At 42.0% G+C, this 19,862-nt stretch overlaps 1 protein-coding gene across 2 annotated transcripts; it reads right to left on the bottom strand.

Moving 5' to 3' along the window:
- Positions 1-6,931: 6,931 nt before the first annotated feature.
- Positions 6,932-18,759, bottom strand: RABEP2 (rabaptin, RAB GTPase binding effector protein 2). 2 transcript variants are annotated; one of them, XR_014494125.1, is made up of 11 exons: positions 18,738-18,759; positions 18,224-18,454; positions 17,989-18,092; positions 17,721-17,870; positions 15,963-16,283; positions 13,224-13,319; positions 11,719-11,817; positions 10,549-10,689; positions 10,254-10,431; positions 9,886-10,057; positions 6,932-7,232 (listed from the first exon to the last, which is right to left on the bottom strand). XR_014494125.1 is itself a non-coding variant. In XM_083376588.1 (11 exons), exons 1-11 carry the CDS (start codon positions 18,742-18,744, stop codon positions 7,179-7,181), a joined length of 1,452 nt encoding a protein of 483 aa, XP_083232714.1. In that variant the 5' UTR covers positions 18,745-18,759; the 3' UTR covers positions 6,932-7,178. The 2 variants fall into 2 exon arrangements, 1 of the variants encoding a protein (XP_083232714.1); XM_083376588.1 differs by having other exon boundaries at positions 9,886-9,956.
- Positions 18,760-19,862: the final 1,103 nt, after the last annotated feature.

Raw genomic sequence — 19,862 nt, 5'->3', positions numbered from 1 at the left:
GACTGAGGATCGCTTTCCGCCGTGGAGCCGGCTTAGATTAAGTTATCCTGCGTACTGTTTGTTTTAGAGCAGAGGTCTTCAAACTTGGCCCTTTTATGACTCGTGGACTTCAACTCCCAGAATTCCTCAGCTAGGCATGCTGGCTGAAGAATTCTGGGAGTTGAAGTCCATGAGTCATAAAAGGGCCGAGTTTGAAGACCCCTGTTTTAGAGGCTTAACTTCCAATTTACTTTTTAATGCTGTTTTGAGCGGCGAAGGAAAGACTCCCCCCCCTTTTTTTTTTTAACCAGTCGGTAGGTAGAAAGACCAGAACATTTGTCATGGTTGTATTATTGGAGGAAGGACCTAGGGAGCTCTTGTTTCAACTCCCATCTTCTGCCATTGAAGTTTAAGACTACTGAATCTCACTTCAGCCTGCCACACGGGGCTGTTGTGGAGAGGCAAGGTATTTAAAAATTAAGTTTACTGAATTTATATACCGCCCTTTTCCCGTAGAACTCAGGGCGGTTTACAAAAATGGCATCTGTCCTTGTAGAAAATGGGGAAAAGTCAGTATTTCAGTTGAGTTGTGATTAAGTAGCATGATCTGGAAGCCAGCCCTATGAAAAATAGTTAAAATAACTGAATATGTTTAATCTAAAGCAATGTTTCTGAAACCTGGCAGTTTTAATGCGTGTAGATTTCAGTTCCCAAAATTCTCCAATCTCTTAAACAGGGCATGACTACAAGTTATGGGTGAAAATTGCTGGCAAGTAGATGTAGGGTAAATATACTGCTCAATAAAATAAAGGGAACACAAGATAAGACATCCTACTATTAAATACAGTACATTGTGTTGCTTAAGTGTTCCCTTTATTTTTTTGAGCAGTATATATTAAGATTTTATTTTTTTAGCAACAAGAGATAGGCAGTGTGAATATTTTGGCTGTGTATTTATTTAACGTATGGCTGGTCACACACAGAATTAAAAGCACGTCATATTTACAAGTTAGAACAGTTAAAACATTTTTTTAAAAAAAGAAGCAATTATAAAACCTAAGAGGAAAACAGAAATAACATTTCAGAGTTTAATGTCGAGTTTGGAGATCCAGTCAGTAGCTGCCCTTGTTATGCAGAGGAAGTCCTTAAAATGTCCTGGGTATCTTCTATTAGTGCATTCCCTCACTATATGTTGGATAGTCTGTCAGGGAGCCCTGCAATCACATTGTGCTGAAGGTGTCTTTCCCCATTTATACAGAGAATCGGCACACACCCCATGAGTCGTTCTAATTCTATTGTATGTCACCCATATGTGTCGGGGTAGATTAAATCCTGGAGGTATACTATTAGGATTAATATGCTCAGAAATATCTTGGGAGGTATAGCTACTCCATGCTTCCATCCATTTTTGTATAGTGCTCTGATGTTCGGCCAGCAGCTTAAGCGCTGTGAGGAGTGGTGGATTTCTTGACTTTAATCGACATCTTAAGAGATTTATTTTACTTATTTTATTTATTTTTATTACATTTATATCCCGCCCTTCTCCGAAGACTCAGGGCGGCTTACAAGCTTAGGAGATCAGAGGTATAGGCATGAATGGGTAGAGAGGAGTTTAGCAGGATCTTACTATACTCCCGAATGAGAGCTTCTTGTTGTCGTAAGTGCGGGGGAAGTATGTGGCTAAGAACTGGTAGCCAGTGAATAGGTGTAGATTTTATGCACCCAGTAATTTGGCTGTGGTTCTGCAAGTTTATTTCAATATAATTTCTGAATGTTTCATTACCAAACTAGGTAACATCAGCTGGATTTTGATGTTACCTAGTTTGGTAATGAAACATTCAGAAACTATATTGAAACAAGCTTGGAGAACACACCACAGCCAAAATCTAAAACCCGAGCTACAAGTATTTTCTATTATTTCAGAGTATGACTATATCACACTGGAATATTTAACTAGTTCAGCCTTTCTGAATGTGACACTTTCCAGATGTAGTGAGACTGCAGTTCCCTCAGTCATGCATGGGAAGAGGACACTGGAAAGTCTGGGAGTTTAAAGAAAACTAGAATCCTGCACATTCCAGTATTGCAGAATATGCACTCATCAGAAGATTGGACAAGATGACCGTCAGGAACCCATTCAGGTTAATGATTCTTTCCTCATGCTAAATTATAAATTACAGTGATACCTGCTATTTAAGTCAGTTTAGTATAGTGAAGGAAATCTATGACATGCATGTCAAAAGTGATGTCACAATGTTTTGGCACGCCAACATCCAACAACCATTCTCAAAAGCACATCTAAGCCTTGTGTGATTTTTGGAGGCTGTGGAGAATGGGATGTGCTCTTACACAGTCTTAAGACCCTCCAAAAGCTGTGTGAGAGGGCCATGCTTCTGAGGCCTCTGGAGCTTCCAAAAATCATGTGAGAACAGGATGTGGTTTCACATAGTTTTTGAAGGATGCAGAGGCCACAAAAGAGCATTCTCCAAAGGCACTTCAAAAATAAAAGGCCTACTGCGATCTGGAGCAGCCTTAGATAAGCTCTAGGAACTTGTCAATGGAAAGAACACCACAAAAGAACACTTGAAGGTAAGTGGTGCACAGCAGAAACTGGGAAGCATTGGGCTGCAGGGGTGATCACTTTTCCTCAAGGCTTGCACAGCTTGGTGAATGATGTGAGGTGGCCTTTCTGAGTGGCAGAGATGGCACTAAGGCTGAAGTCAACACCCGGTCTCTGCTTCAGGTGAAGCCACCGTTCAAGGTGGCCTAAATAATAATAAAGTTGGAAGGGACCTTGGGGGTCATCTAGTCCAACCCCCTGCTCAGCCATGAAACCCTATACCATTTCAGACAAATGGCTGTCCAGTCTCTTCTTAAAAACTTCCAGTGTTGGACCATTCACAGCTTCTGGAGGCACGTTGTTCCACTGATTTAATTGTTCTAATTGTCAGGAAATTTCTCCTTAGTTCTAGGTTGTTCTAGATGGTGTGTGTGTGTGTGTTAGTGAAGTGCTGCTCTTTTGTTGGGGGTGGAGTGATGTTCCAGTAGAGTCAACTTAGGCATTTTCTGAATTTTGAGGCAGCAAGATGAGCGGCAAACAAATTTAATAAATACATTATTTATTCTAGCACCAGGCTAGAAACCAGGAAACTGTGAGTTCTAGTCCCACCTTAGGCATCAAGGCCAGCTGGGTGACTTGGGGTTGGTTAGTCTCTCTCAATCCAAGTTCACCTCCCTGGGTTGTTTTGAGGAAAATAGGAGGAAGGAGTATTCGATATGTTTGCTGACTGAGTTATTTATAAAATAATAAAGATGGGTTAAAAAAATACAACAAGATTCTAGCAGCACTTTCTGGTAAGTTTCCTGCATAACATGATGTTCATGTATCCACTGTGTAGTTTATTATGACTTCAAGGAAATCGACTTTTTGTAGAAAGGTCAAGGCTGAAACTGATGGCAAGGTGGAATTTATTGAGGTCACGATGGGATTTGATGATTCTTTTCTATAGATCCAGAAAATGAAAAATATTAATTTCATTCTCTGGACCTATTATACAGCAGTGTGAATAGAATAGAATAGATGTCAGTCACCTGCTATAAACGTTTACCAAAGAAAAACCCTAGAAAAAAGATAACATTTTATTTCAATTTGCTCAAGCACAGATATTCAGGCTTGATACTGTATAAGGCAGGAATCTCCAACCTCATTAGGCAAGTGGGGTATGTTGTGAACATATTATGAGTACTCTCATAATGGCTACTGAAGGAACTTACATTCATAACAGTTTAATAATAATAGTAATAATAATAAAGTTGGAAGGGACCTTGGAGGTCATCTAGTCCAACCCCCTGCTCAGGCAGAAAACTATACCATTTCAAACAAATGGCTGTCCAGTCTCTTCTTAAAAACTTCCAGTGTTGGAGCATTCACAGCTTCTGGAGGCAGGTTGTTCCACTGGTTAATTGTTCTCACTGTCAGGAAGTTTCTCCTTAGTTCTAGGTTGCTTCTCTCTTTGATTAGTTTCCATCCATTATAAAACATTTGAGTTGCTAGAATGCTATATGCCAGCCACCTGATCTCCCCTGTTCTTTTCTGACCAGCTGACCTACTTCCTAACAAACATTGGGTTACATGTTTACTTTTATTTACACTATTTATTGAAGTTATATGGTACTCAGTTGTAATTGTACAGTGGCTTACAACCATATAAACCAGATTACAATCACTAATAGTATCAACATCTGTTTCTCAGTCTTGATGCTGTAAATGCAAGCTGTCCAGAGTTGCCTTGTAGCGAGATGGGTGGCAAAGAAATTTAATAAATTTCTTCTTTTATTTTTATTTTTTTTTTACAAAAAGTCTGGTAAAAACCCTGGGAAGTATCTGTAACTATGCTAGCATCTAGATGTGCCATATTAAACACATCAGTTCTAAACTTAGTGGCACAAGAGAGATCCTGATTCAAGTCTACTTAGCACTGGAAATTTGAAGGGGTGATTTCCGATGAATCACTCTTTTAGTCCAACCTGCCCCGCAGAGTTGGGGAAGAATGGAAAAGGGAATGCAATATACAGTCCTAAAGGTCTTTGAACACAGGTAGTCCTCGACTTATGAGCACAAGTCAGCCCAACATTTCTGTTGCTAAGTGAGACAGCTGTTAAGTGAGTTTTGCCCAATTCACTTCCTACAGTTAAGTGAATCACTGCAGTTAAGTTAGGAACACGGTTGTTAAGTGAATCTGACTTCCCCATTGACTGCGTGTCAGCAAAAGCTGATCACGTGACCCCAGGACACTGCAACCATCATAAATACATGCCAGTGATCAAGCGTCCAAATTTTAATCACATGATCATGCAACTGTCGTAAGTGTGAAAAATGGTCATAAGTCACTTTTTTCAGTGTTGTAACTTGAAATGGTCACTAAACGACTGTTGTTAAGTCGAGGACTACCTGTAAAGGCAGGGTATAAATCTAACCAATAAAATTGTACATATATTCCCCACATACTTGATTTTTTAAATTTAAATTCCGACGTCTCCAGGAACTATGTCTTCTGAATCCCAAGGTAAACTAAACTGGGAAAGATTGCAGTAGGACATAGGCAGTGAACTTGAACCTTGTGTATTGATCATGATTTATTTATTTTTTTGATACAAGAGCATTGCTTTTTAATTGTTAATTTTGCAATGAATTCTTAGTCTCTTTTTTACTAGGATAGAAGGATTCCCCCCCCCCCCATATCTCTGAGAATTAATGGAGCCATGGCTCCTTTCCATCACACTGTTGAATAAGTGATAAAATTTTGATGCAGAAAAAAATACCGTGGGAAGAACTGGCCAGCTGAGTGATCTTGGGCTGGTCACTTTCTTTCAACTCTAGGAAGGAGACAATGGTAAATCACTTCTGAAAAATCTTGCCAAGAAGACTGCAGGGATTTATTTGTCCAGGCAGTCTGTGAAAATTGGACATGACTGAGCGGAAGAATTTTTAAATTATTAAGAATTTTTTTTTACACAGCATTAAACCACTACAAAAAAGAAGAAAAAGGTATGAAAGAGTAAAAAAGTGAAAGATAGGAAAAGGAATAGAAAACTCTAAAGAAGTGATTTCCGACCTTCTTTGCAGCAGTTGCAAACAAATTTACCATTTCCACCAAGCCAAATTGCATTTCAAGGTTCCCTTCTTCTCATAAACAGCTCTTTTTAAACAGTAAAGCTAACTAAATTTAACCTTCTTTTTGATCTGTATTTGCATTGATCTTCAATTTTTGAAATTCATTCTTTCTTCCAAATTCAGCCATTTTTCTTCTGTGATCCGGAGTGCACATGGGCAATCTCTCTTTGGCTTGTTCTTGTCTAGAAAAGCTCTGCAGGGTGTTGTCTCCATACTTTCAAAGATGCATCAATCTGCCATTTTACTCACCCACGGGTCCCTGATAAACTGACCATTTTCAAGGAGATAGTAATTAGAAGTACCTGAAGCCTGAGTCAAACTTGAGCTAGGAACTAGCTAGTTGTGACTTCACACAGGTTGATGCCACAGGTTTTTTTGGTGGGAATTGTGTTTGGTTCTATACATTTATTTATTTTATTTATTTATTTAATTGAATTTCTATACCGCCCTTCTCCCGAAGGACTCAGGGCGGTGAACAGGGCATATAAATAGAAGTACAAAAGTTAAAAAGGATTAAATTGTTGCCCAAGTTAAAACAATCAAAATATAAAAACATTAAAACCCTAACATTCCCCCATCAGGCCAGGCCAGCTTGTTCGAATAAATGGGTCTTTAACCCACGCCGGAAGGAGCGAAGATCCGGTGCCATCCGGAGCTCAACCGGCAGTTGATTCCATAAGGCCGGGGCGCCCACAGAGAAGGCCCTCCCCCTGGGGGCCACCAGCCGGCATTCTCTGACCGGAGGCACCCTGAGGAGGCCCTCTCTGTGGGAACGCACAGGGCGGAGGGGAGTCGACGCCGGCAGCAGGTGGTCCCCGAGGTATTCCGGACCCATGCCACTATAAACAATGTTGCTTGTTTGGCTTTGACATATGGATATAGGGGCTATAACCACTACGGTTTATTCAGCAGTCTATAATTTGGTGCAAAGGGTGAAGCCAAGCTATGTGACAGAGAGATTGTTAGGACCTCTGGAAAGAAGACAAAAGGAAGGCGGCAAGAAACAGCCACCACAGAAGCCCTTTCAGCTGGATTCCTTCCGTCTGCCTTGTACAAAAGAGCTAGAATAACATAGATGCAAAATAATATTTATTATAAATGTTAAAATTGCTTGCAAGCTGCAATTTTATCTTGAAAAGTGGAGGGTGTCACTATTCATAATGTTTGTTTTGAGTAGGCTACTTTGGTGCATTTTTGTTATTGTCATAATACTTGGTGGTACCCCCACTTCAAGCTTAATTAATCGACTTTGAAAGGGAGAAGCAAAGGCTAAGAAGGTTATAAAAAAATCTTATTTATTGTTCTCTGGAGGCTCCAGTGTCCGGACAAGGGTTGGGGGGAGTAACAAAAGAACCCAGCCATCCCTACCTCCAGAGTTCTGGTACTCCTATCCATGTAGAGAGAAGACCTGGAGAGGCTCTGGAAGAGCAAGTTGACCCTTTGGTGCCTGCAAAGTCATGATTTCCCTGAGGTTCCTGGAGTGTCAGGGATGGGAACACAGAGGCCCAATTTCCTCATCCTCAGTCTAAGCCTCTGGCCTCCCTGGTAGTCCACTGGCTTCTGTCACATCAGGCTGCACCTAAAAGTATTAAAAGAAGGAAGATGACCAAGTCCCACGAACATCATTCACAACCCCCAAAGTACATGAGATGGCCAGAAGGACTCAGGTGCGCAAATAAAAGTGACAGGTACCATCCACACTTGTCAGCTGAAACAGGAGGTCCACCCACACAAATATGCCCAATCCCCAAAGCTAACAATTATAATTATCATAATTGAGTGCTGCTTGCGGCTGTTGGGACAAAGGCAAGTGCCTGCCTGTTTCTTACGTTAACTTTTTGAATATATTTTTTTAAATTATTATTAAGACAATGCCTTCCATCTGAACGAGGCTTTGCCTTCAGATTGGAACGCTGTGAGAAAGGGCAATACTAGCCCTGCACTGTGTCTCTGCTTTGCCTACATCCTTTCACATTTTTCTTCTCAAACATCGAGAGTTAAAACATTTTTTTTGAAGAACTGAATGAAATTCTGAGGTCACCCACAATAAACAAACAGCCCTGGAAGCAGCCAATTGTTACTGCATAGAACATATTCTTTAAACCAAGTGAGAGAGGTTGCATTAATGAAGACTGCAAGGGTAGTGGACTCATGGGGTGTGTGTGTGTGTGTGTGTGCGCGTGTGTGTGTGCGGGGACTGCTATCCTCACCATATAGAATAGTACACTAACTTGCCTATAAAGATAATGTGATATATATAACAAATTGCTTAGAGCACTTAATACTGCTTGAAGTTCTCTGTGAGAAAAGATCTACCTCATCCAAATCTGTTCTGGGTCTCTCTTCTATGACTTAGCTTTGGCTTTGCCATAGTTTTTCAACCATATTCCCTTTTCATCTTCCCACTTCCAAATGTTTATACTCCTCCAGCTTGGGGATGTTCTACAGGTCAGAAATTCCACAGATTCTGCAGTAGAAAGCTACAGCTCTGCATTTGCAACCAGGCCTGACCAAAAGCAGTCTGGTCAACTGCTAAGGTAACTCCTCCAACAGAACTACATTGATTTCTTTGCGGCCATTTTAGAAATATTTGGGGGGGGGGGGGAATGCCAGTGCGTCATCTTCCTCAAACTGAAATATGAAAGTCCATTTAGTAAAAGGCTAGAACAGGGGTGTCCAACCTTGGCTACTTTAAGACTTGGCAGTTTCAACTCCCAGAATTCCCCAGCCAGCATGTGTCACTGAGGAATTCTGACGGTTGAAGTCCCTAGGTCTTACAAGTTGACAAAGTTGGACACGTCTGGTTTACAACTAAGCAATAGATTTCAAGAGTTAATGTGGTTATCAGCTTCTCAAATCCAATTAATTAGGATCATTTTTGTAGACTCTTGAAATCCAACACAGCTATGATTCAGGAGACGACTAATGCATTCAAGTGAGGAAATTTTAGGTACAATCCTAGTTAGAAGCAGGATTTTAAAGTGCCTCAATTTTATCCAACGCATTAGCAGAAGTATTTGCAGCCTTCCCTAACTTGGTCCTCGATGCCTAGAAGAGGAACTGAAACCTAGCATATGTGGGTAGCAGAATTTAGAGAAATATAAAGAAATGTCTTTGTCAGCCCCATTTATGGGATCATGTTGGTTCTGAGGAAATGGGCAGTTTAAGAAGTATTTTGATCCTCTCCTATTCTTCTCCTGACTTTACATGATATGGAACCATCTGACCTGATTCTTCCTTTTTGTTTGGAGATAACACCCTTGCATTCAAAGAATCTAGCAAGTTTGCGACAAAATGTATTTAAACCAATCTTTCACAAGTAAGGAACCCACGAGTCAATAATCCAGTGCAGTAGGCATTTCTGCAGGCCCAATTGCTAATGTTTATCGAAACTCAACGAGAAAGTCAAGTGTTCGCTAATGTTATAAAATTAATTGTATAAATAAATTTTTAAAAAATTATAGGAGGAGCAAATTGCTTTATGTGTTCTGTACCAGCCTGCTACCGGCCCTGCAGAAAAGGCAGGGACAACCCCTTTTACAATAAGGCAAGAGGCTGGAATTACGCCTGCCAAATTTATTACTACAAAAACAAACAAGACACGAACCAAGAAACCGGAGCTTTAAGAAACACAAACTATCCAAGCGGTTGCCTTCAGCAAACCAGCCCTCCCCACACATTCCCCTTATATAGAGTTCAGGGCGTGGCTTCTCTCTGCCTCCTTCCGAGAAGCCCCATTGCCTTCCTCTGTCTACTCCTAATTGACTGCCTCCTGCGTCGGGCCTCCTTGAACAGGGCCAGCTGTGGGTCATCTTCATCCACGCTGTCAGGCTCACACAGCTGGGTCTCCATGGTGACCAAGTGGGAGGGGCCTGGCTGAGGGCTCTCATCAGCAAGATCTTCAACCCCCTCAGCAAGATCTTCAACACCCCCCTCCTCCTCCTCTGAGTCATCCGACCCAACTGCCGAACCCACAGGCTGACCCTGAATCACAACATTATGATGTGAAACTGCAAGATCTGGCAGGGCAGAAATACATACTTTTTCCCAATGTGATGGCTTCCAAATAGGTTAGAATTTAAAGTCCCAGAATTCCCTGAGATTGTATCAAACACTGCGAGATGTGGTGAAATCTCAGAGAATTCAGGCCCTGCAAGGACACCAGACTGAAAAAAATACACTGGAACCAAGTTTTGAGAAGTGAAGGTTTCTGGGTAGAAATTCAAGCATACCTGAATTCTATTCAGCTCTTCTTGCCCTTGCTGCAACCTTTCCATCTCACTCTGAATGCTATTCAAAGAGGCTGGAAAGCAAGACAAAAGGTCCAGTTCGTGAGCATGCATTAACGGTACAATGGAAATATATGGCCCATACAGAAGGAGAGCATCTTACCTTGCAAAAGCTCTTTCAGTCAGAAGCAGCGGAAGAAGAGGAAACAAAAAGGAGAAGTTGTTAATGCTAAACAGGATTCCTCGTTATCAAGTTTCTAAATGCAGAGGAACTGATTTTTTTTAAAAAAATTAGCACTTGCCAATTCTAGAGATTCATTCCTATCTGTACAATCAGGATCACCATCACTCTTTGCTTTCCCCCTGCCCACCTCTTTCTTCCCGCTCTCTCTCCAGCGCCCCCTGCAGGCTTGACTGAGATGCTGCTTCTTCATCCAGCCGCTCCCGCAAGGATATAATTTCAATTCGCAGGCGCTCAGCCTGATGCTCTGCAGCCCGAAGTTGTAAAGCAGACTCTTGTCTCAGCTTGGACACCATGGCTTGCAGCTCCTGGGGAAGGAAAAAGAGAGAAAGAGAATCTTGTTTTATTAATAGTGAAATTCAATCCTTACAACTCTAGCAAATCTCATTCCTCAACCTCAATATCAGAAGTTGGAGTCTAGGTACCGGCACTGTGCTGGGCAAGCTCCTAGTTTCATCATCTGTTGGGAGAGGATTCTGGGAACTCATCCCCCGCAGCCCTTCATTCTCAGCATTGAGACGCTGTACTTCGTAGCTGAGGCGCTTGTGGGATGCAGCCAAATCAGCCTGGAAGAGAACAGTAAGGGGAGGAAGGGACAGACAGCAACCAATAATTATCCTTCCACTGATGTCTCCAAGAGAGGATTTAAAGGATTCTACATGACAGCCTCTGAAAAACACTTATCCAGAAGAGTAGGCACAAAGTTTATAAGTGAGGAAAGGTTTGGAATTGTCAAATCTACAGTGGACAAGATATACAGGTAATCTTCAACTTACAACCATTTGTTTAGCGACCAAAGTTAAAACAGTACTAAAAAAAAGTGACTTATTTCACACTTATGACCATTGCAGCATCCCCACGATCATGTGATCAAAATTCAGGCACTTGGCAACTGGTATATATTTATGATAGTTGCACTATCTCAGACTCATGCAATCACCTTTTGCGACCTTCTGATAAAAGTAAATGGGGGGAGCCACATTCGCTTAACCATCACATGAGTCACTTAACAACTGCAGTGATTCACTTAACAACTGGCAAAAAGGATGTAAAATGGGAAGCAACTGACTTAACTGTCTTGCTTAGCAATGGAAATGGGATCAGTTATGGTCATGTCAAGGACTATGGAAGGACTGTGCCTGTCGGCACACTTGGAAAAAGGAATATACGTGCCATCTTTCTAGGAGAAAACTCTACTCAAGACATTTTACAATAAATACACAAATTCCTCATCCCTAGTAGGAAAACACTGAATGTCCTGGCAACAACTTGCACTTGAAAATCTTCTGTCCTCAAGTCCCCAGTGGTATATTGTATAGTTTCATCTGGACAACAGTGTTCTACTGAGGCTCTACTCATCACAGATAGGCAATTCGTTTCCTACCTTATTTTCTCAACCGCTACTGCAGAAGCCCAGATAGCTTTTAAATTAACCAGTCAATAGCCTTGGAACTCCTCCTACCTAAAGTCTGAATTCTAAAGATCCCAAATTGAGCATATCATAGCAGGATCATTTTTTTCCCAGGCTTCTCTTCAGATTCTTCTGATATCCTTTGCTTCGCCTTCAACAATGTCACCCTTCTAACTATACTCACAATCTGCTCTTGAGTCTGCCGCTGCGTTTCACTCACGGTGGCTTGGAGGCTTTGGAGAAGGTTCTCTGATGTCTGGATCTGAGCCAAAAGAACCTGCACCTACTCAGAAAAAAATGAGAAAAGGGGGAAAAATCTGATTTGTGGAAACTGAAGTTTGTATTTTGTGCATGAGCTAGCAATGCACATTGGTTAAGATGCTGCCCTACGAGTGAAACGTGTCAGGTTAAAATCACCAAAACTGCCTATGGTTTTCATGTTCTCTTCAGCAAGTCTGTGACTAATTCTGCAGAATGCAATATGCTGTAATGTGGCTTCCTTGATTTTGGCTTAACGTCTGGTGTAAACTAAGCCTTAGGGGCTTAGGGGCTACATTCACCCAATATCTTCTCTCTTAGCTTTATTTGCATTCAGTTCAACCGGTTGGTTTTGATATTTAAAGATCTATATATAGGTTGGTGCTATAAAATCTCAAGAAATGCTTCCTTCCACAGCATATGCATCTGCCTAGAAATCTATATCATCCTTGAGATTTTTACCCAAAACCTCAAATGAATAATCTTGGATCCTCTCTACTACCCATACAATTATTTTTCAAATACCAGGCAGACCCATTTGTCTTCTTATAAATAGATTCTGAATATTTATTTTTAACTACACTGTCGATAAGTGTTCCAGAAAATGACAACATTTGAAAGAACTTGTCCTGGCCTGGATACTGGCCAGGTCTGGTTACTACTTGAAGACCTCCAGAAAATTTAAGGAATGGTAGGAAATAAAATATTCCAGTAGAAAGCAATGACAAACTATTTCTACATGGATGTTTCTATGATGTTATGAGTGTTTGTTAAGGTATTTAAAATTTAATAGCTGGAGCAGTGAAGGATTGGACAATGAGTAAGAACACAGAGTTATAGCTAATTGGTTAAAGGGAGCTGGCCACTGCATGAGGGAATCTGAGATGTGATTGGTTGCTGTGAGTAAAGGGGGAGTTTCCTTGTTTCCCGCCTTTTTTCCTGTGTGTGCCCTGTGTGCTGTGATTTACCTCATGATGTTCCTACTGTGTTGATTTACCCGACTATGCTCCTGTTGGCCTCTCTTATTTACTTGTATTTATTTATTTATACTTTATATTTATTTATATAAAAACCACAAGTTCTTGTCAGTGTCTCTGACTCCATTTGGACACCGGCTGCGCAATTCCCTGTTTTTATATAGGTGATTTGGTAGCAACCCGGTTATTTAATATGAATGAATATTGTCAAAGTACAACTATGTATACATTGTGATTAGCTGAGCCTCCCTTTGTGCTCCCACCCCCCAACACACAGTGACAACAAACCCTCCATCTTACTACACCATGTGATATTTAGTGTTTTATTATGTCTTTTCATATGCTTTATGGATACATGGATTTAATCCTGTATTCCACCTCAAGGTCCTTAGAGAAAGGACAGAAATCCCACTTAACATTAGAACAAGCATGAGTTCCAAGACATGAAGTTTACCTGCTTACTGCACTCTTCATTGCTACGTCTCAATGCCTCCTCCAGGTTAGCTTTCTCCTTTGCTCTTTCCTCCAGAGTTCCACGTTGCTGTTGCACCTGAGGAGGCCACCAAGGATATAGGGGATGAGGAAAGGAAGCCTTTAGCTTCTCATCTCTCAAAATTGTCTATAGATTGTTCTCATTTAACATCCACTTGTTCAGGGACCATTTGAATTGGCAACAGTGTTGAAGAAGTATCTATGACTGGTCCTTAAAAGTTCCATCTGTTGCAGTGTCCCTGCCGTCACATGAAGGAATCTAGGCACTCAGCAATTAGCCTGGATTTCTAATTGTAGAATAGAATAGAATAGAATAGAATAGAATAGAATAGAATAGAATAGAATAGAATAGAATAGAATAGAATAGAATAGAATAGAATAGAATAGAATAGAATAGAATAGAATAGAATAGAAAATCTTTGTCACTTTAAATGTACACTAATCAGCATACATTAAAATGAAATTTTGTTGCATTCAGCTCTCAAAATACCATTATGCATATACCCATATATGCACATATATATGACACAGAGAAACATCACAGTCTAGTTCGAATGTATACATACACATGGTACATGGTGGGGGGAAAAATCCTGCGAATTTGCAAGATGGATGGCATAAGGAACAAAGCTGATACAGAATCTAGTAGTTCTGCTATAAATGCTTCAAAACCTTCTCCCAGGGGGGAGCAATAGGAACAGACTGTGAAGTGGGTGTGAACAATGCTTCAAGCTCTAAGCAAATAGCACTTATAAGCAGTATCCTGAATAATGGGAAGTATTATTGTTGCAACATCCTGCAGTCGCACAAATGCAATTTGTGGCCTTCCCTGCTGGTTTTCCAAGCAAAGTCGGTGGGGAAGCTGGCAGGAAGTTAAAAGTCACACACATGAGGTCCTTGCTTAACAACCCACACAGTTCTCACTTCACAATGATTGGGAACTGCCAGAATTGCCACTGCTAAGCAGCATAGTCATGTGATGTCACACTTTATGACTGCATCACTTAGCAATGATAATTCCAGTCCTAATTACCCTCGTAAAGCAAGGACTACCTGTATTTCTCACTATGCTAATAAGAATTATCTTATTATTCCTCTGGGGAATTATCCCTCTGGGAGTTACAAAGTTGATGGCAGTCTAAAAAAATTGTCAGCTAGCTGTTAATATCCTCCCAAATACTTTCCAAAGCAGCTAAAACTCCTCACTAAGATAACTGTGAACAACACCGAAGTACAAAGGCAGCACAGAGAAGTCTTGAAAACCAATACCAACAATACTGATTATGTAGAATCATTATCAAGTAAATACATCCACAGCTGGTGACAATCAGGAGGCCTCAATCAGCAGGGTATTTTAGAGCTGGGGGCTACAATGAAGAAAGCCAAATATAAATGCTACTTGCCCTTTTCATATTCCTAAAATAAAGATAAGCAATATTGTACTTCTACAGACCCCCCCCCTTCCTCCGAAGCAAGCAGGGTTGAAATTTATGATGCTCTTTTAATGTATTTGGGGGAAGAGTTGAAGGAAGACAATGGGTGCTTTAGGCCTATCATTTTTTTAAGATTTAAAGAATTTGGTTTAGGGCAGTATTTCATTTCTTAACAATCATCCCCTTCAAAAAGAAATCGCAAGAAAAGGAGTCAGGAAGACTTTGCTTAGTGACCCTAATTGGGACTGCAATCATTAAGTGAAGTGGTCATTAGCTAAAGCATATGACTGCACTGGTTAGCAATGGCAATTTTAGTTGTCCTGGTTGTGGTCATTAGGCAGGACCATGCCATTCTTAGGCAAAGACCTCACATTTTTTCTTGCCCAGACACATTTGCCTCTGCTTCAACTTTCCCCCATCTGCCTAGGCGCGCACATGCACACACACACACACACACATACACACACACACACACACACACACAGACGATCTTTGCCCTTTTGGTGGCCCTGCGCTTCACCCCGTCTGCTGCTTTCTTCCTCTTGCTGCTGACAAGGGGCATTGAGCCTGGCCATTGTAAAACAGCAGTGGTAGCTATGTGAGGCCTTCCGTGGCAGCACCCTTTTGAAATATTTAATATTTCTGCATAAATATGAACTAACACGTGACCTGTTCTCCATACTGGATAAAAATAACCCATTGAAATAAATGAGTCAAAAACATTTTTACACTTTTGCCACCCACCAATGCGTAGCTTTAGATCATTTTCCTCTATAAATAAGTGAACAGATATGATGTTTTTATTCAGTTCATTGGGTTCACTTTATCTAATTTTAGGACTTGTGTGAAGAACAGATTACATTTTAAGACATGTCTATGCAGAAATGTTGGAAAGTCAAAAGGATTCACAAACTTTTAAACACCACTGTACATAGTGGAAAGTTGCTCTAAATGTTTTTGTAATATTCCCAAATTCTTCCAACATCAGTTTAGGGTGCTTAATTTCATAATGCCACAAAAAAAAGTACAGGGAGAAGATGACCAGAAAAGAGCATGAGTGGACAGAAGCAACAGAGGTAGGTAAATAAAAAGAAAGTTTATGGAGTCTTGAAGTGGAAGCATTTGAAAGTAATTTGGAACATAATATTCTTTCTGTATAAAAGAAGTTACTATTTTGGATGGCTATATCCCGAAAGGCAGCACAAAAAGCACTTTATTGTTAGAAATATCTCTAACAATAAACTTATCTTTGTCTTTCACATACAAACCTGTTCTTGGAGCTGAGCCCACTCTGATTCAGACACAAGCTGGTATCCCGCTGGTGGTAAATAAATAGTCTCAGGCACCAGGGTTCCAGTTGAGGAGGCAATGGAACAAGTCTCAGGACTTGGGGGACGTCTGCGTCGGATACAATGCCCAGAATTTGGTGCCAAAGAGGAAAATGAAGCAATGGAGATGCTGTCCAGATTACAAGCAAACTTCTCTGCTACTCCTCCTTCCATCATAGGAGCCTGGTGACTTCCAGGCAAATCCGTGGACACAGTTTCGGGGTCAGCAAGAAGGGATTCAGCTGAGCTACATAAGGAATGCTGAAAAGAAAAATATGGGAGTTAAAAGAATTCCAAGCTGCTCGGATTGGGTCTTATTTTTAGGACCGTTTAATTCAGATTCAGAATAGATCATCATGGAGAAAATCTATTTCTGCGATCACCAGGAGTTGAAAAAGACCTGATGGCACAATCAATTTCATACAGAGTTTGCCCAGTTTGCATGACCTGACGAAATAATGCTCTGAGTATCCATACTGAAAGAAATCAGGAAGGAAGCTGACACCCAGAGATCAAGAAGAGAGCGGACAGCCATTTGTCTGAAATGGTATAAGGTTTCCTGCCTGAGCAGGGGGTTGGACTAGATGACCTCCAAGGTCCCTTCCAACATTATTATTAATATTCTCGGTAATGTTGCTCTCCCTCTAGAACACCCCACCCCTCCAAGTTAGATATGGCCCCGCGCTATGTGTCAGAAAATGGCCCAAAAAAGCCCATTTTAAGAAAGCTTTCAGACTTGTCAGTGGCCTCTGGTTTATTTATAATTTTCAATCAGTTCTGTGATTACTTAGTGGGTTTACGGATGGATTTTATTACTGTTTTATTTCATGTGTTGTAAGCTGCCTAGAATCAGAAGAATAGGAAGCATATGCCTTTTGGTAAACCAAAAATGTCTATAACCTGGCCTTAAAGGACTTTCCCTGAATTTTCCATCATTAATGGAAGACTTGTAAATTACCAGAAGTTAAACATTTGCTCTCCCACTTTTATATGTTGCACTGCCCACAGTTTTAATTAATTATGCAGTTCATAAATATGTTTGAATAAACAAATGTCTTTCATTAATGATTCATCTAAAACTTTCACAGGCTTTTAACCATCCTGTAAAATTTACTTTGTCCTCATGTCATTCATTTTCTGCCCCGGGTCATTCAGTTCTGTCTTCCTTGCCAATCTATATTCTTTTTTGAGATCCACCTGCAATACTCAGGTGCAGAGTTGCAGATTTACATTTCTGGTATTACACGCACAAAGGCTTGGCTGGCATCTATTTATTCTGAGATAGGCATCAGTTTCGGATACGTTTTGTAAGATATTTCATACTTCCTCCTCCTTTCCGCGGCATTTTCACCCTATTATGCATCCCAATAAATCAAAGAAGAGAAGAGCTGCCTACCAAGAAAAGCTGGACTCCTGGCCAAGCCCTAGTGGGATGTGAGGACATGGCCTCGACTAAGCTCATCCTGAACACGGGTGAACAATCACGAAGGTTGCAAAGCCTTCAGTGACCAGACCCATGCTAGAACAAGAAACACCCTCCAACTGGTGCTCAAGAAACCAGGCTGATTCCACCCCTTTTCTCTCCATGCCTAATAATGGGCATTCTGAACTGGGACCGGAGGGGAGGGGAAAGGGCTTGGAAATCTCCCTTTCATCCAAATCAGCTCCTTCACCCTATTATGCATCCCAATATTTTACCTTTCCTTCTGTCCCTCTTTCCCATCTCGCCTCCTCACTCTGCAGCTCCTGAACCAGACTCTCAGCGTGGGCCAATTTTGCTTTCAATTCAGCAATTTCCTGCTCCATCGGCAGCACAATGGCCCGGAGTCGCTGAGTATCCTCCTGTGCCTGTAGAAAGAGACAGACGTAGGTTTTTGGTGTTTTGTTGTTTTTTTCCCCCCGCCCCTGCCCACTGGAAACTCAGCTCAGCCCTCCAAAAGAGATGCCGGTTGAGTGCCTGGCTTACTTTCTCCATCTGTTTCTCCAATGAGTCCAGAGGGTTGGTCCTTGGCAGCCTGCTCCAAACATTTTCCCGGCTAGACAGACGGGCCTCGTAGCTGGAAATCGTGTCTAGAAAGGAAATAAATACAACCTTTTGAGCTGCCACCTCCAAGGCAAGATCCGATCAGGATGAGGAGGAAAGGCTTTAAGGCACTTCGGCAAAACAACTCCCCACCCAACCGTGACCTGCACTCCTTCACCTTTCAAGATAGCCTGCAAGGAAGCCACCTCTTCCTGGCACCGGCGCTGGACGGCTTCCACTGCCTCCTGCTTGGTGCCTTCACTCACTGCAGCCACAGCTCGGACCGTCTCCACTTCGGCCAAGGCGGCTGCCAACTGAGCTTGCAAGCTTCGGACGGTCTCTTCAGGATCGGGGTCCCCAGAGAGATTCGGGGCAGGGGGCACACCCGCATCTTGCACCCTCTGAGGCTCTTGTAAGAAAAGAAAAGAGAAAAAACAAGGGACGGGAGAATGACAAACGGAGCTAGACTGGAACCCAGAACCGCCCGTCCCCCAATCTTATCACATGGCTCAAGCCACTAAACTTTGCGAGCCCTGGACCCGACTTTAAAAACATCCCGGCGGCGACCTTTGACCTTTGCTGAGTCTGGGTGACGCCGAGAGGATCGCCTCTCTAGCAAGCCACGAGGGGCGTGGCTTCCCGCTTGGTCGCCAGCCCACCGCGGGGAAGGGAGGGGGGGCGTCCGCGCCTACCTTCCATTCCGCCAAGATTTTTCTATCTACTGCTCCGGCGCTGGAGGTGCGGCAGCTGCTACTTCTGCTGCTGTTGCTTTCCCCGGAGACCGAGCGGGGCCGGAATTCCCCGAGAGGAACCGGAAATAGCCGAAGGAATTCGGAAATGGTCGAGAGAGAGAGAGAGAGAGAAAAAAAAGCGTAGACGTGCCGAAGATGGCCGAACCATCGACATACTGCGGTTGAAAGGTTTAATTTAAGGTTGGCTCTTGGCGGGACTGCCCGAGACTTCTCGACCGTTTCCGAAGAGAACCGAAGGGAAGTGGCGTGTTGGTGAGGAGGAAAGGCGTTTGTCGAAACGGTTTTGGTTTTTTTTTGCACATCCAGGAATTGTCTTTGAAGTTGGACCTGAGGATTCAAAAGAGTGTAGTTTAAAAAAAGAGTTCAATCTTTGGATTGGAAACCTGTTTTTTCACCAACACACACACACACAAACACACACACACACACACACACACAAAATGCCACGTTCCGGGACAGGTTTTTTAAGAAGAGACTGGACCAGGGGTAGGCAACCTCGGCTCTTTTATGACTCGTGGACTTCAACTCCCAGAATTCCTGAGCCAGCTATGCTCAGGAATTCTGGGAGTTGAAGTCCACGAGTCATAAAAGAGCCGAGGTTGCCTACCCCTGGACTGGACAGTCACTTGTCTGAAATGATAATAGGATCTCTTGTTTGAGCAGGGGTTGGACTAGAAGACCTCCAAGGTCCCTTCCAGCTCTATTCTGATTAAAGAGACTGAACATAGCTTTCATCATCATCATCATCATCATTTTAGCCAGGGGTCTTCAAACTTGACCCTTTTATGACTTGTGGACTTCAATTCCCAGAATTCCTCAGCCAGACATGCTGGCTGAGGAATTCTGGGAGTTGAAGTCCACAAGTCATAAAAGGGCCAAGTTTGAAGACCCCTGATTTTAGCCATTGTCTATCCACTGTAGGATGAAGGTCTCTGTTTTTAAACCACAGCAACTTTAAAATGCAGGATTGGGCATTGCAGTAAACATTCCGATTCCGAGTGGAAGTAAGTCCGTGCATCTTTTAAGTTGCTGAGGTTGAGGAAACGCTGATACAATGTTGAGTAA

Source organism: Vipera ursinii, assembly GCF_947247035.1.
Source record: "Vipera ursinii genome assembly, chromosome: Z".
NCBI lineage: Eukaryota > Metazoa > Chordata > Lepidosauria > Squamata > Viperidae > Vipera > Vipera ursinii.
This window is presented reverse-complemented; position numbering and strand designations above follow the sequence as displayed.